At 45.3% G+C, this 17493-nt stretch overlaps 1 protein-coding gene across 1 annotated transcript in view; it reads left to right on the forward strand.

Moving 5' to 3' along the window:
- WDR36 (WD repeat domain 36) overlaps positions 1–17493 on the forward strand; it is a 443575-nt gene that overhangs the window by 408504 nt on the left and 17578 nt on the right. Inside the window, exons 22-23 of the mRNA XM_086963545.1 lie at positions 16230–16311; positions 16596–16783. Coding sequence (XP_086819671.1) covers positions 16230–16311; positions 16596–16783 — 270 coding nt within the window. The remainder of the gene's footprint in view (positions 1–16229; positions 16312–16595; positions 16784–17493) is intronic.

Genomic DNA, 17493 nt, shown 5'->3' on the forward strand with positions numbered 1-17493 from the left:
ACAAGGACTGGCACTGGGGACCCCGTTAGGAGAAAACCAGTGCACCTTGAGTCAAAACTGCAACAAACTTGTGTTAGTATTGTATAAGGATTGTTGATATTTCATCGCTGAAGAGACACACTTCAGGGGCCTATTATATATTGTACCCTAGGGGCTCGACAGGTGTGTGTGCCCGCTTTGTGCAGCCCACAGGGCACCGTGATATTACAGAAATTACTACAGATGCTTCTGCAGCCCCTTCTGTAATAGATAGAGCCGGTGCACATGTAGTGCCAGCCCTGTGATGAGAGAGACCCCCTAAACATCCCCCTGTTGGTGGGTGCAGCCACTCACTACAACTGCCTGCAAGGAAATCTCTGTCCCATCTTCAGAGTGCAAGCAGGTTGCCTTCTGCACAGAGGAATACTGAGCAGCTTCAAAGAAGCCGCTTCGTATTTCACGAAATACGCTACCTCAAGGGCAGCTTAAATTCGCTGCTGCCCCACAGGCAGCACATTCATTGTAATAGGGCGCATTTTCCCTGTTTGCTCCTGTGCACCTATTTAAAGGTGCACCGTGGCACAAAAAGGGAAAGTGTGCCCTATTTGTAATAGTGGGCCAGGTGTGGATGTTTGCATGGCACTGATTGTCCCAAGTTATTTTTAATTTAGGGAGTATCCCCTTAACACCCATACTACTCTCACTTCCTACACTGCCTACCAGCATTTTGCCACCTGCATCTGTTGCATTATTTATTCAGTGCAATTAAGGCAGTGATATGCCTGGCAACAGGAAAGACATGTCACAAAGGCCACATATAATAGAGAATCCTTTTTCTTGTCCAATTTGAATCAGTCACTTTTGCTTTTCTAAGATACCTTTGTTTTATAAAACGGCATCATCTACATTTCATTGATATACATTTTCTTACGATCGCCTGCAAATATCAACTGCCCTGGATTGTGTAAATTGCTAAATTCTTTTCTCCCTGAACATAATTTCAAGAATTATCCGAAGCAGGGTGAGGCTTTGTACTGGTACAACACTGATAGGGGATTAACGGAATGTTGAACATTGTCAAACATTCCTCCCCAGTCACAGATCTGGGTTTAATCCATTGTTTTACTCACCAAGCCATTCCAGTTTGGACCCAGCCATATGCAGCTCAGCGTTGACTCTGCTCCCCCTGAGAACAGCGCAGCCCGAACTGCCAGGCCAGGTCCTTACTGGACCGGAAAACAAGCATCTTAGGGCTGGTTTCGGGGTATCACCCATCATCCGCTAGACTAGCTTCAAATTAGTGTTGTTGTGAGCAAGGGACCACGCCTGGGCATACCCTTCCCACTTAGGGTGAAAATGAAACACAAACAGATGATGGACAGAATGTTGAACATTGTCAAACATTCACTCCCAGTCACAGATCTGAGTTTAATCCACCGTTATTATTATTATTGTATTTAATTTTATATGGCGTGACAGCTACCCGGAGTTTTCTCAGCGCCTACAGACACATGAATAAAAGATGGAAGCAGCGGGTCAAAGCCTAGGCGTTGAATAACCACGTTTTGATGCTTTTCTGAAATGTAACATAATTTTGTTCAAAATGCAATGAGGGTGGAAGCGAGTTCCATAGAGACGGGCCAAGTAGGCAAAAAGACCGTCCGACCATGCGGGCAAGTCTAAACCTAGGAACTACAAACTGTGCCTGACTTGAAGATCTAAGAAGGGGGTGTACGGTTGAACTAGTGCATTAAGGTAGTAGGGGGCAATACCGGCATGATTCTGTGCATATCACAAAGGGCTTTGAATTTAGACCAATTTTCAATCTTTAGCCAGTGTAGATCCCTGAGAGACCCTATGATGGGAGCCATTCGAGGTAACTGACAAAGAAGTCTGGCCGCTTAGTTTAGGACCACTTGAAGCCTCCTAATTACATCCTTGTTGGCACCTAGATATAAAACATTATCGTAATCCAATCTGGATACGATTAAGGCTTGAACCACAGTTTTTTGAGTCATAAGTGGCAGCATCCATAGGATTTTTTTGAGCCACTTCAAAATTATGCCAAGGTTGCAAACAGATTGCAAAGGTAGGGTAAGGGCACCCATTTGCAGAGGCCAGAGCTGCGGGACTCGGAGAGCTTTATTTCCACCGAAAATTACAAGATCTATTTTTCCTCCAATCAACTTTAACTTATTAGTATGCATCCATCCAGCAATTGCTTGTAAGCCTGATTGAAGAGAAGAACCCTTCGAAGAGTTTTGGTAGATAAAGAAAAGGTAAGCTGGGTGTCATCAGCATAGGAATAAATAGTAAGCCCAGCTTCTTCTGTTAGAGGCGCTAAAGGGCTGATGTAAATGTTGAAGAGCAGCTGGCTTAAGATAGAGCCCTGGGGCACTCCATAGGGGAAGTTATGGGATCTGGAACTGGCTGTTGGGTAAAATACCTGAAATGTTTGGTTAGTGAGAAAACTCGCCAGCCAGTTCAAAGCAGAGCCAACAATGCCTTTAGATCGTAAAACTTGAAGAAGGGTTTCAAGGGATACAGTGTTGAAAGCGGTACTCAAATCTAATAATATGAGGGCCACTGTATCACCCATTCGAGGCATGTGGGCTGCTGAATTCATATCTGTGCATAGATCGCCGCCTAGTGTTGGGTCCGGATGATTGCACATTGTTGTCCTGGAAGAGTCTTCGAAGTATCACAAGATAGGTGGCTCCTCCCCTGGACTACAGTGCGCATGGGCATCCTCTCCATCTTCAGATTGTTTTTTTCCGCCATTGGGTTCGGATGTTACTATCTTAGCTCAAGTTAGGAATACTTTCTACAAAGCCAAAAGGCTTTCAATAGCGTCGGTATCGTTTCGTTCGGTATCTGTGCCTTTCTTCTGGAGGACATCGAGGACTCAACAAGTTTTTCTTTCCACACTCTACCCGATCTTCGATCTCAAATGGAAAGAAGTCCATTCAAGAGGTGTCCCCTTTGCAATGCAAAATACCCGCACATCGATGTCCACCCAGTGTGCAACAAGTGCCTGTCCCCAGACCACAACAAAGCCAACTGTATGGCATGTGCCCGGTTCAGGTCGAAAAAAACTCTCAAGATTCGACGCGCGGCTCGATTGGAGTCAAAGAAGTCAGCGCCTGTTCCCGTGAACATCTTTGGAACCGAGGACGAAGAGGTCGTTGATATGGAGGATCAGGAACACTGCTCCGATCCGGCTTCGGACCATTACTCCGACTATGACGCCGAAGACGAGGAGGTGCAGGACGAAGAGGAAAACGTCGTCGATGAGGTAGGAGACGACGTGGAGGCCCTTGGGGCCGTAGAAGATAGCTCGGGCGAAGAGCTAGGCCAAACCGGCTATATGGGGGGCGAAGATGACTCACTCAATAAGGCTCAGGTCGAGGGATCGCCACTAGGCCTTACCCAAGATCTACAATCTTGTTCTACAGCCCGCATAAAGGCCCGGCTTCGAACATTGCTAAGAGCCTTCGGTTTCAAAACCGCCATCGGTCGATACAAAGAAATCGAAAACGACAGCATCTTTGCCGAAACCAAAACCGAAAGTGCAAGTGACTCTGGGTGGCTCCAAGGCCTCAAACCCCTCGGAGCCGAAGAAAAAGAAAATGGCCGTCGATGCCGGAAAGCTCAAGAAAGTCGTCGAGCCGATGGTTGGGGCACCGAAGACCAAGGTCAAGGCCGTCGAACCACCAAGGCCGGCGCCGAAGGGAGTCGATTCGCACAAGAGGCTCGAACCGAAGGACGGGATCGCTCCTCGGTCGAAGCCTACGGACAAGTCGAAGACTGGCTCCAAGGACCTTGTCGAGTCGACGCGCCCCAGTCCCTTCATGGCCAAAGAAGTGTCGGAGTCGCTCCAACGCATCAAAGAAAAGGCTACATCGGTCAGATCGAAAAAGGCCCTGACGCCGAAGCTGGTCGGACAAGTTCAGACCGCGTCGACACCTATCAAGTTCGGGTTACCGCCTTCGGTGCGTCCGAAGATGTTCGAGCCGAAACAATCTATCGGCGCCACTAAACATGTGTCGACGGAAATGGAGGCTGCAGAAGAGCCTGAAGACCAGGAGCCGAGACAATTCATCGACTCAGAAACTGGTAGACTGTCCATATACAAAAGAAAATTAATGCCGGAAACTCCCATGGAGTCATATAAGATTCCCTTGAAGAAGAAGAGTGTCTACAACTTCTCCAGCTCTGGAACCCCTCCATCACTATGGACAGGAACCTCAAACTTTTTCCCCAACATACTCAGATGTGGAGGCAGGGGATGATGAACATGAGGATGACCTCTATCCTGATGATCAAGACGAACAATGGACGGACCCTGCTGACTCAAGGGATCCGCAGACTGGCCCGGACACTCATGTGTACAGTGTGAAAACGTCTCGTACTGAGGACACAACTGCCTTTAATGCCCTTATTGAAAGGGCAGCCAGTAATCATGACGTAGAGCTACATGCTGACCCTGTGGATGAAGACTTTCTGGTCGACACTTTTTCCACTTCGGAAAGGGCAGTCAAAACCCTACCCATGCTCAAAGGGGTCCTCAAGCATGCTAGTGACATTTTTAAGGACACCACTAGGGCCAGGGTGTTAAACACAAGGATTGAGAAAAAATATAGGCCGGCCCCTGTGGACCCTCCTTATATAAGGGGACAGTTGCCATGGGACTCATTGGTTGTTTCTAATGCACGTAAGAGGGCAAACTCCCAGACTACAGGTGATGCTGCTCCTCCTGACAAAGAGTCGAAAGTTATGGAAACTTCTGGCAAAAGAGTAGCTGCGCAGGCGGCTAACATCTGGTGCATTGCCAACACTCACGCACTCTTGGCCAGATATGACAGGTCACCTTATGATACCCTTGAGACACTGTTGCAACACCTACCTGATCAGTACAAGGAGGGGGCAGAACTACTCATCCAGGAGGGGAAACTGATAACCAATGCTTCCATCAAGTGCGATCAAGACGCAGCTGACACTGCAGCCAGGGCCATCAACACTAGCGTTATGTTAAGGAGACACGCCTGGTTGAGAATTTCTGGATTCAAACCTGAAATTCAAACCTCTATCCTCAATCAGCCAGTTAACCCAGACTTCTTATTCGGACCTGAGGTTGACACCACCCTTGAAAAACTTAAAAAAGACACAGAGACTGCAAAGTCTATGGGGGCTCTGCAGTCACAGCAGTTTCGGGGTGGCTCCTTTCGTCGCTCCAATACTAGGGGCCCCTCAAGAGGTCAGTCAACACAACAAACACAATACCATAAGGGAGGTACACAATCCACCTACACTAAGAACAGCCGAGGTGGATACCGTGGAAACAACATCAAGGGCAGAGGCAGAGTAAACAACAGCTCCAGATCCTCTGCCAATACCAAACAGTGACGCCCTGTCACTGCCCCCCGACCATGTAACACCTGTCGGGGGGAGACTTCAACAGTTCCTGCCAGTCTGGAAGTCCATCACCACAGACAGGTGGGTGAGAGACATTGTAAAGTACGGGTATTGTCTGGAATTAATGTCCACTCCACCTAACATCCCACCAAGACACCGTCCTATGTCCGCAGAGCACTTACACTTATTGCAGCAGGAGGTCGTCAGCATGCTGCAAAAAGGGGCCATAGAGCTCGTGCCTGTAGAAGACCAAGGGTCAGGGGTGTACTCTCTGTACTTTTTAATACCCAAAAAGGACGTGTCTCTCAGACCTATACTGGACCTCAGGCCTCTAAACAGTTACATTCTGTCAGAGCATTTTCATATGCTCACCTTACAGCAGGTTCTGCCGCTACTCAGTCAGGGAGACTTCCTCGCAACACTGGATCTAAAAGATGCGTATTTCCATATACCCATACACCCATCACACAGACAGTATCTCAGGTTCACTATTCAACATCAACAAGATCAACAACATCAACATCAACAAGACTCTGCGGTTACACCCGAAAGGGGCCGGTGATTGACGGCGGCGCCCTCTGCTAACGACGGCGCTGCCTCGAGTCTATCCTCACCTACCTGCTCCAGGGGGCCATGCATACATTCTCAGCAACAGACGGGCCTGGGCCCGAGGTCAGTAATGTGCCCCTCCCCACCCCCCCTCACTGACCACGCTGCTTCGCGCAAACGGTGCCGGACTCCAAGATGGCGCCCTTGGGGACACGCTTCCGATGACCGGCGGACACAGGCTCCAGGGACACGAACGCATGCCAGGGGAAACCTTTGCTTCAAACTTTGCTGCCTTCCATCTCTGCCTGGGCGCCGGGGGTCTTTCTCCCCTGACCCTCCTCTGGTCTCCGGATTGAACTCCCCTGCCCAGCTCCTCTTGAACGATGAGGCTGCGACTTTGCTGCGGACTGCCTGTCCCCCCCTGGACTTGCTGGCTATGCCAGCCCTCTTTCTGAACCTTCGGACTCGGACCTTCGCGCTCCCCGCCATTATCTCTATATGACGTGCCTCTTCTACTAACTTTTTCTTCCGCCATTTTAGTGATCTCTCACTGTCCTTTTGACTTTCCTACTGTCTCTCTTATTGCCTCTGACCAGTATAGGCCTAGAGTATATCCATTTGTATCTCCTCCTCTTGCGATTCTATCTCTTGTACATTTGCAATTTATTTCTTTTCTATTTGCACCTTTTTGTAACGCGTGTAATCCTAAGTCAGCTGAAATTCCAGGAGCCTAGTCCCGACAGCTCAACGACTTTCGGAGGGCTGGATGAGGTCCCCCGCTACACGGCGGAGGAGGGCACTGGACATCGAATGCTGTCTTATGTAAAGCGCTCTGATAACCTAATCGGTTCAAGATCCTGAAATGTGCAACGTAACTGATTCTATGTAAACTGCTGTGACAACATGTAACGGAACTGGTGCTATGTAAAGCGCTCTGATAACCTTATCGGTTCAAGTTCGCGCTATAGAAAACTCTAAAAATAAATAAAATAAATAAATAAATAAACATTATCAGTTCAAAAGTCCTCCCTTTCGGAGTAACGACGGCACCCAGAGTGTTCACAAAGTGCCTGGCAACAGTAGCAGCACACCTCAGGAGACAGCACATACATGTCTACCCTTATCTGGACGACTGGCTTATTCAAGCAAAGACGGCCCAGCAGTGTGCCAGCCACATGTCCCACACCATTCATCTTCTTCACAGTCTGGGATTCTCACTGAATTATCCAAAGTCACATCTTCAGCCCGCCCACGTGCGACAGTACCTGGGCGCGACAATAAACACTCTGGCAGCCAAAGCTCAGCCAAATTCAGCGAGAATAAACAGCATGCAATTGCTAATACAAAAATTCAGACCTCAACACTCGCTTCCAGCGAAAGTGTTCATGCAGTTGATAGGCATGATGGACTACTGCATTTTCATAGTCCCGCACGCGAGACTACACATGCGTCCGCTTCAGGAGTGCTTAGCACGTTAGTGGAATCAGGCTCAAGGACAGTTAAAAGACCTAGTGTTGGTGAGCGGTCGGGCATTCAACTCTCGCCATTGGTGGAACCAACAAAACCTTTGCAAGGGCTGCCCGTTCCAAGAGCCTGTGCCACAAATTGTACTGACGGCGGACGAGTCTCTCCAGGGATGGGGAGCTCATGTACTCCACTACACAGTGCAGGGACTATGGACAGCACAGTAAAAGAAGATGCACATCAACCTTCTGGAACTGATGGCAATCTTCATGGCGATGAAAGCTTTCAAGGTACACTTGTGCAACAAAGTCGTGTTGATCCGGACGGACAACATGACTGCCATGTACTACATACATTAAGCAGGGAGGAACACACACTCCACAGTTGTCATCTGGCTCAGAGCATGTGGAAGTGGGCCATTCAGAGGAACATCTTCCTCATGGCGGAAAACCTCCCGGGCAAGGACAACCAGATGGTGGATCTGCTCAGCAGACACAGCCACCAGATGCACGAGTGGGAGATACATCCATCAGTGCTCCAACCGTACTTTCAGCAGTGGGGTCATCCACAGATAGACCTGTTCGCCACAAGGGAAAACGCAAAATGCCAAAGCTTCGCAAGCAGGTTCCCACATCCACAGTCGCAGGGCAATGCGATATGGATGAACTGGTCAGGCAAATTTGCGTACGCTTTTCCCCCAGCACCTTTGATACCGCTGGTAGCGCGCAAACTACGGCAACACTCGATGACGCTCATCCTGGTTGCTCCAATGTGTGCACGCCAACCACGGCACACCACGTTTCTGGAACTATTCGTGGTACCGCATCAAAGGCTGTGCCTCACACCCAGGCTTTTGACGCAGAACCATGGCGACATTCAGCATCCAGATCCGCAACAGCTCAACCTGGCGATCTGGCTCCTGAAGTCCTAGAATTTGGCTACCTCAACTTGCCGCCAGAATGTATGAATATCATCAAGGAGGCAAGACGGCCCACAACCAGAGCATGCTATGCGGCTAAATGGAAAAGGTTTGTCATATATTGTACCGACAATGACATTAACCCATTGGATGCATCTATTCAGAACATTATCTGTTATTTGTTCACTTATACAGATGTAATCTAGCGTACAGTTCCATTTGTATACATTTATCCGCCATAGCAGCCTATCTTCAGAACAGGCAGCACCTCTCACTGTTCAGAGTGCCTGCCATTAAAACTTTTCTGGAAGGACTTAAAAGAGTGATTCCTCCCAGACACCCACCGTCACCAGTCTGGAACCTGAATGTGGTCCTCACCAGATTGATGGGACCACCTTTTGAACCTCTACACTCTTGTGAGCTTCAATTTCTGACCTGGAAAGTTGCTTTCCTAGTAGCCATTACCTCACTAAGAAGAGTTAGTGAACTCCAGGCACTAACCATTCAAGAGCCATTCATACAGGTCCACGCAAATAGAGTTGTACTACGCACCAACCCTACCTTTATGCCTAAGGTGATTTCGCAGTTCCACATGAACCAGACCATAGAACTGCCAGTTTTCTTTCCTAATCCAGAAAATGTCGCGGAGAGATCCCTACACATGTTAGATGTCAAAAGGGCTCAAATGTACTATATAGACAGAACAAAGGATTTCAGAAAAACAAAACAGCTTTTTGTTGCCTTTTCTCCACAACACAAAGGCAACCCCATTTCCAAAGCAGGGATAGCCCGGTGGATCGTTAAGTGTATACAGATTTGCTATACTAAGGCTAAACGTACACTGACCATTCCACCACGAGCACACTCCACACGTAAGTTAGGAGCGTCCATGGCTTTCCTGGGGAATATTCCTTTAGAAGAGATATGTAAGGCAGCCACTTGGTCCACCACACATACATTTACGAAACACTACTGCGTAGATGTGCATTACAAACAGCAGGCAGCTGTAGGACAGGCTGTTCTCAAAACTCTTTTTCAGACTGCTGCAGCTGGCAGGGGGAGCCGCCGCTAACAGGAGGGACTGCTATGTAGTCTATGCACAGATATGAATTCAGCAGCCCACATGCCTCGAACCGAATATGCTACTTACCAGTATGCATCTGTTCTTGGCATGTAGGGCTGCTGACATTCATATCGCCCATCCTCCTCCCCGGCGCCTGTAGCAGCTGTAGCATTCAGAATTACTATGTAGCATGGACATCACTCACTGTATTACACTCCATCTCTGCCACAATGGCGAAAAATAATCTGAAGATGGAGAGGATGCCCATGCGCACTGTAGTCCAGGGGTGGAGCCACCTATCTCGTGATACTTCGAAGACTCTTCCAGGACAACAATGTGCAATCATCCGGACCCAACACTAGGCGGCGATCTATGCACAGATATGAATGTCAGCAGCCCTACATGCCAAGAACAGATGCATACTGGTGAGTAGCATATTGGTTATCCAAGTAGTGTCAATTGACGATTAATGTGTTTTTCTAGAACTTTGGAAAATGCGGGGAGTAGTGAAATAGGACGGAGGTTCGAGAGAACATCTGGATCAGCATTTGCTTTCTTTAACAAAAGGAGGATCATAGCATGCTTCCAGGTGGCTGGTACTGCTGCTTCCAAAAGTGAGGCATTAAGAAGTTCCATGATAAGACAAAGAATATGGGGGTCCAATTTTTTTTAAATGGAGATAGGAAAAGGGTCCTTGGGGAGCCAGATTTGATACTAGTTAATGTATGTTTAAATGACACATTATCAATGGGTAGCCAGCAATGAAGTAAACCCCCAAAATGTGTCTCTTTGTTAAGTATGATAGAAGGCGAGGTGTAGTCAGATAATAAATTGTTGGTCTTAGAAGGTTTGTCTCCTTAGTTTCAAATTCCGAATAAATGTTTTCAATTTTGTCCGTGAAGAATATCGCTAGATCTTCACATTGAGTTTCGGTTAATTCTGGAGGCTTGGGTTGGTGCTCAGCACTCGACAGTTCTTGCACCATCTTCAACTGAGTTTTAGGATTGTTTTGAGACCGCAAGATGTTGTTGTTTATGTATTCGGCATACGCAGTTTTACAAAGTGCCTGGTAATCTTTGATGGCCCGTTTGTAAACCTGTTTCGCAGCCGGAGCATAAACTTTTCTCCAATGTCTCTCCAGCGTTTAGCACTTAGATTTTTCTGATTTGAGCCTATCGGAGAACCATAGGGCAGGAGGTTGATGACTATGAGTTTTATTCCTAGAAAGAGGAAGACCTCTGTCAATGGACGATGTTAGCCAGTCGTGAATAGTGTCAGCGTCAGATTAATATTAATTAATGGCCGGCCTAGTGTTCAAGAGGTGAAGATTGAGATCGTCAGTTTTAAGTTTTTTCCAGTTTCTAGAACCAGATTTGCCTCCTGTGGAGGACAAAGGCACATGCCCCTTCACCTGAAGAATACATATCCTACTGCCCAATGATAATAAAAAGGTATGGGGGAAGGAGGTATAGAATGCTAAAAACAACAAAGCGAAGGAAAGGGAAAAAGGCCCCAGTTAACTGCCACCCCACGAAGCAACAGGAGTAAGGGGGGGGGGGGGGGGGGGAGGGCGCACTCCAGTACATAAGACAACGGATAAGGAGGTAAGGCAAGGAATTAAAAAACGAAACTTTGCAGAAATAGGAGTAAGTAGCAATAGACCCGACGACCAAAACAGGAGGATAGCAAGGAATCGAATGGGAAAAGGTGTAAAGGCTATCAGGAGAACTCAATCTGGGGTAAAAGAGAGCACAGCAGCAGAATGAGGGATGGACACGTCTCCAGGCGTGGGGCCTACTAACCCAATCCAGGTGAAGGGGGTTAGAACCGGAGGCAGAGAAGAAGCAAGCAGGCACATAAGGGGAGAAATGCCAGATAGAACATTACAACATCAGCAGCCAGAATTGCTTGCAGATAATTGGGTAATCGTAGAGCCATTAGGACAGGAAAAGGGGGGGGAAAGAACTAAGAAACTAAACCCCTTAAATCGCTCCCAGCTCCTATCGTCTTTTGCAATTTGTCCCAGCCTAAGATGTGTTAGTACTGCTGATTTAAAAGAAGTTGGGTTTATGGCGAATAGCAAGGGGGAGGAAATAACTAAGGTCCTACTCCCCTCAGCCCTAATAAAAGACACAATAGAAAAGGCAGAGTCAGAGATACTTTGGGAAGGAATTACAATAGTAAAAAGGGAGGAGGTGTTACTGAACAAAATAGGGAACTCTTTCCTTTGGAACCATGCAGGCCTGGGTGAAAGACAAATAGAAATGAATAGCCTGGGGAGAGGCAAGAAAGACGCTCTTGAAATTACGATAAATCCAAAAGATCAGAGGTGGGATGTTGAAGATGTCCTTGCTGGGAACAGATATAGAGAACTGGCATACATGAACGGTGAGGAAGAAGGTTATATGAGTAACATTGATTAGGAAGTAGGGCCGTCGCACAGCCTATCCTTTCTGTCCTGGAATGTAAACGGATACAATAGAATAAGGTAACAGGAAGATTTTAAAAACATCTTGAAGAAAAATTATATTGTATGCTTCCAGGAAACCTGGCTGTGCGACGAAACCCCTGTAACGGAAGGCTTCACTCACCACGTAAAACCTGCAAAAAAGAACTTATCAGGTAGACCTTCTGGCGGCCAGATGACGCTGGTCTCAACAAGGTTAGCCAAAGACATGGAACCCCTCGAACTCAAGTGTAATTGGGATTTGGGTAGTAGAGTGCGAACCCTAAACAATATGTCGAGGGTCGAAAACCTATGTATTATAAACGTGTATATACAGAAAGGGAAAACAAACGAGTATAAGATTGACCTGGAACGTTTAAAATCAGACCTATACCTATGTGATTGTTATTCAAGAGATGTGCTCATGATACTGGGGGACTTTAATCATAGATTGAATCCTATTAAAACGGACCCCTGGCTGAGGGATCTGCTAGGAGTATATAAAATAGAGCTTGCACAATTTCCCCGTTGTGACATCTCAACTCAAGATGATGAGCTTGGGCAACTGTTGGGGTCCATGGGTCTGGTCTGCGTGAATGGAAGAAAGGAAGCAGATCGGCCCGCGAATCATACTTTTAAAGTAGGGCAACAAATGTGCCCAATAGATTACGCATTCATACAGGCCTGGAATTATTATCTAATTAAACAATTTGAAATACTCAGGGTGGAGGGTAGTGATCATTATCCACTGCAGGTAGAACTCCAGGTAAATAGCTCCCCGCATAGACAAAAAGTGTTACCAGTAGAGGTGGAATACCCCAAGCGACTCACTACGAGAATTACCGATGAATACACAAAAATACTGAGTGCACACCAGTTAACCGTGAATTCAGATAGCCTAGCACCTGAAGAGGGCATAACCTGGTATGAGGATACAATAAGGAAACTGGTGGAATGCCTCAGGATAAAATTAAAGCCCGGTAAACATAAATCAGTAAATAATGTGAAACCATACCCCAATAATACCAAACATTGGTTTGATGATGAATGCCGGAAAGTAAAGGCTGGCATTAGAAAACAGGAGAGATGCCTAAGAGGTAACTATAGTGTTGAAGCGGTAATAGAACTTAGGAAATTAAAAATAAAATATAAGGCCACTATTAGAGATAAAAAAAGGGTTTTTAAGGACAAATGTTGGGGGAATCTACTTGAGACAATTGAAGAAAAAAATATGAGAGGCTTTTGGAAGTTAGTACAGGAATGCACGGGGAAAGTCTTAGGAACCCTACACTGCTCGGTGCCAGAGGACAAGTGGGTGACCTATCTAGAAGAAATCTATGGTAAATGGCCAAACAGGGAGGGAAGAACGGCCAATGTCTGGCCTGGAATAAGGGAAGAAACTAAAGTACACTTCTCCCCAGATGTCATTAGAGGTATAATAAACAGATTAAACCTAACACGGGCAGCAGGCCCAGATAATTTACCAGCTATCATAATAAAAACGAACATAGACTGGTGGGCGGAGTTTTTCTCTAATATGTTCCAAGGGATTTTAAACACAGGCAGTTTCCCAGATAATTGGAAAGGGGCTATTGTTAGGCCAATACATAAAAAGGCGATGTAAAATCCCCAATAAACGACCGCCTAATAAACCTTTTGGATATAGGCGAAAAGGTTTTCTCTAAAGCAATTTTGGGTTTATTAAAGGAATGGGTGGATGACAAACAGATAGTACCACCAGAACAGGGGGGGTTCAAAGAAAACCACTCAACGGTTGACCACTGCTTTGCTCTTTGGTCCATTGCACGGAAGTCGATCGAGGGGTAATTTATTCTGCTGTTTCGAGGACTTCCGTGCATCTTTCGATCTGGTGGACAGGGAGCAAGAGTGGTCAACATTGGTAGGGTATGAAATACAGGGTGACCTGATAGCCCTAATCCAAGCACTGCACACAGAAAATTGGGCACAGATAATTCTGGACAAGGAGGGAGGATTGAAAAGAGAATCCTAATTGGGAACGGTTTAAGGCAGGGGTGTGTTCTCGCCCCTCTACTATTCTCTCTGTTCTTAGCATACCTACCCCAAAAATTAAGAGAGGTCAGAGGGGCGAACCCAAAACTGGGAGGAAACCAGATATCGTGCCTCCTATATGCTGATGATCTGGTAATCATGGATCAGGCGGAGATAGGCCTCCAAAGAAAATTAAATCGATTTAAAGAATACTGTACGAGTAAAAAATTTGTAGTAAACATGGAGAAGACAAAAATTGTATGCTTTGGTAGGAGGAAAACAAAGTTCTCTTGGTACCTGGGCACAGTATTGCTTGAGAGGGTAGCTGATTATAGATATTTGGGAATGTGATTTTCTGGTACCCTGAAATGGTATACTCCTTTACAAGCATTAAAAATGAGGGCATTGGCGTCTGTGAAAGGCTTAAAAAGATTCAATAATACCTATGGAGAAATGTCGGATATACCGGTCCTAAAAGCCTACCAAGCAATGGTCCCCCCTCAATTTTTGTACGGAGCCGAAGTTATTTACTTAAGATGTAAGACCTCCTGGGATAGAGAGGAGGGAAATATACTAAAAAGCTTATTCGTGCTACCTAAATCATCCATGGTACAGGCGGCAAGACTTGAGCTGGGAATTACCTTGTGGGCGATAACTGCTTGTATGGCCCTTGTATGCTTCTGGCAGCGATTGGGAGCAGAGGAGCTTTCAAAAATCTCCCAGTGGGCCAAAGAGGATATTGCCACGAGCGAGCTGCCCTGGGCAAAAGATACTAGAGCAGCAATAAGTAATGCATGTAGGGTGCTCGAACTGAAGGTTTGTCCGCTGCAAGACCACATAATAATAGGTAAGAAAGAGTTATGGCTTCAAGGGACTGATATGTCCCGTACTTATGACCTGGAGTACCTTTTACTAAAAAGCTCGGTAGCCCACATGACATCGGCCTGGGAGCTTGACCAACATTTTCCCTATGTGGACCGGCTACCAAGTCTTAGTTTAAGGCGGGAAGTCCTAAAAATGAGAATTGGAATAAACCCATGTTACGCTAATAATGGAGCTCGAAATCAAATGATAGGATGTAATGGTAATTGCACTTACACTTTAGGTACTACTTGCAATATTACACATATTTTACTAGATTGTATGTGGTTTTTAGATGTACGAAAGGAGTTTTTATGTCCGATTTTTAAAATGTATAATATTAGGAACAGGATGCAAGTCGTTAATCTGTTGGTGGAAATGGGGAGTTTAGATATAGCCTGTGCCCTGGGGAAATATATGAATAAAGTCAAGGTGTTCCTCAAATGCACAGAGTAAGCACTAATAATTCAATTCCTCTGCATTAAAGAAGGGTGAAACAATTAGTGTTTACAGTAGTAAGTGCTGCATGAATAAGGAGGTGTTGTATAGGCATGAATTAAGTGATTTTATTATTTTAACTGTTATAATACTCCGATTTTAAAAATGATAGTCAAGCTATATGTATATCGAGAATATGTTTTTTGATACCGCCGTGTTATGTAGCTGTTGTTTTGTTTCCTTTTTTTTAGTAGGATAAGAGGTAAATTGTACTTTTATGGTTGTAACAAACCAAATAAAGTTTGTTTTGACTGACTGACCCTTCACCTGTCTACGCTTAAAATCAACTAGAAAGTGATCCGACCATAGCAAGGGAAGGGCTGTCTGACCGGTAATATTTGCTAAATTTGAGAAGACCGGATCGAGTTGATGGCCTGCTTTATGAGTAGGGTTAGCAGTTAGGATCATTAAGATGAAGGTTTAAGTATCCTAAGATAGAAAAATTGGTATCTTCTAGTATGAGGGGAGCAATTAAATCTGGAAGCGCAACTGCCCAAGCTCCAGCCGGACCCGGGGGCGATAAATCCATGTCCCCGAAAAGTTGAGTTGTGACGTGAGAGCAAGTTTTAAAAGGCCGGCTTCACAATTATTAATGGGAAGCACTGTTACTTTGTTCGCCAAGCCATTCCAGTTTGGACCCGGCCACATGCAAATCAACCTTGACCTGAGCTTTGTACTTGTGGCCATACTACGTAGGCTTTTGTTGATGGGAGGGATTGCAGTCACTTGGGTAGAAATTACTGAGCACTTTTAAAACATTTCTTATTGCATTCTTACACGTCCTGACGTTTGTATAGACATTGGACTTTAAATCTCTGGCTCAATTTGACACCAAGATTTAACAAATTAAGGTATCTGCCACATTTATTCAAACCACTACAGGTGGGATCTGAATTCTTCAGTTACTTTGTCATTAAAAGTGAATTCCTAAGGATTTGATTTATAGCCTCAGTTGCATTTACGTTTTTTTATGTTGTCATTCTGCAATGATCACTTAATGGCATGCCCTTCTTTTTGTGTTCTAGTCAAAGGTGGTGAATCTGGGTATTCTTGCCCAAAAGTCCAGTTTTTACATCCAGCTTGAAGAGGCCCTTTCAAATCAGACATGTAAGCTGTAATTTCATCAATACGTATCAAAAGTAATATTTTTCAATCATGTTAGGAGTTTTTCCATAGTGAATATTTTGTTAATTGCATGTATTATCAGCAAGAAATGGTCTGCAGAAGAGACGCAAATAAATTACCCCATGGGTCTCTTCATGCTACTAATGTTATCTGTGCCTCCGTCCCTGCTGGCCTGGGTTTGATAATTCATTAACTACTCGGGATGATTTTTAATCCGTTTTGCAAATTTGCCCTGGTGACTTTTGTTTTCAATGTGTTCAATACAGATGACTGTCCTGTAAAAACGTTGAAAGAAATGGGGCCCTCTAGCATCGATTCCGAGCTGCGCGGTTTAGCTCCAGACGACGGAGGCTCTGTGAAGGTGATGCAAAGTTTTCTGCGAATGGTTGGGGCCATGCTGGATTCAAATCGGGATTTTGAACTGGCCCAGGCTTACCTCGCGTTGTTCTTGAAGGTAATTCATATTTTTCGTTTTGTGAACTTTTAATTTCCTTTTATTTATTGAACCTTGGTTTACCCTTGTCCCAGAAGAGATGCAGTACAATGTTTGTTTGCAGTTTTGGTGCCATACAAACAAGATTCTGAAGCAGAGTTAGGAATGGTAAAATGTAGATGGGTCTGTACAGTATGTCAAGACAAGAAGTTCATGGAACACTATTTGCATTGTTACGGGTTAAAGAGCATGTTTAGGGCCAGATGGGGTGAGGGAGGTAATCAATTTACTGTATTTTCACATTTCCAAAAGTAAGTATTTGCATCGTTTGGAAGTGTGGAAGAAAGTGGCCATCTCATATTAAAATAAGCATTGACAAAGTCAGTAGGTCTGGCTTTTTTAAAACGATTGTGAAGCTATTAGCTTTGTCCATCCAAGACAGCTTCACAACGCATGCACCTGCATAAGCGGCCTCCTTGTAATGGCTTTTTAATTTAAAAAAAATAAAATGAAATATATACCAAGTTGGCCACCAGTGCGGGTACATTCATTCTGATGACTAACAGCCATTTGAAATGTTTTGTTGAAGTAAAATCAACCATTATTTATTTGATTTAAAGAAAAAAACAAAAAAAATGAAAGAATCCAAAATTTCATTTAAGCATATGACAAACGCAAATAAAAGGATATTATGGTCTGGCCATAAGTTAGTTAAGCATCTAAACAATCCG

The sequence above is a fragment of the Lissotriton vulgaris genome, chromosome 3_1, assembly GCF_964263255.1.
Source record: "Lissotriton vulgaris chromosome 3_1, aLisVul1.2, whole genome shotgun sequence".
NCBI classification, from domain to species: domain Eukaryota; kingdom Metazoa; phylum Chordata; class Amphibia; order Caudata; family Salamandridae; genus Lissotriton; species Lissotriton vulgaris.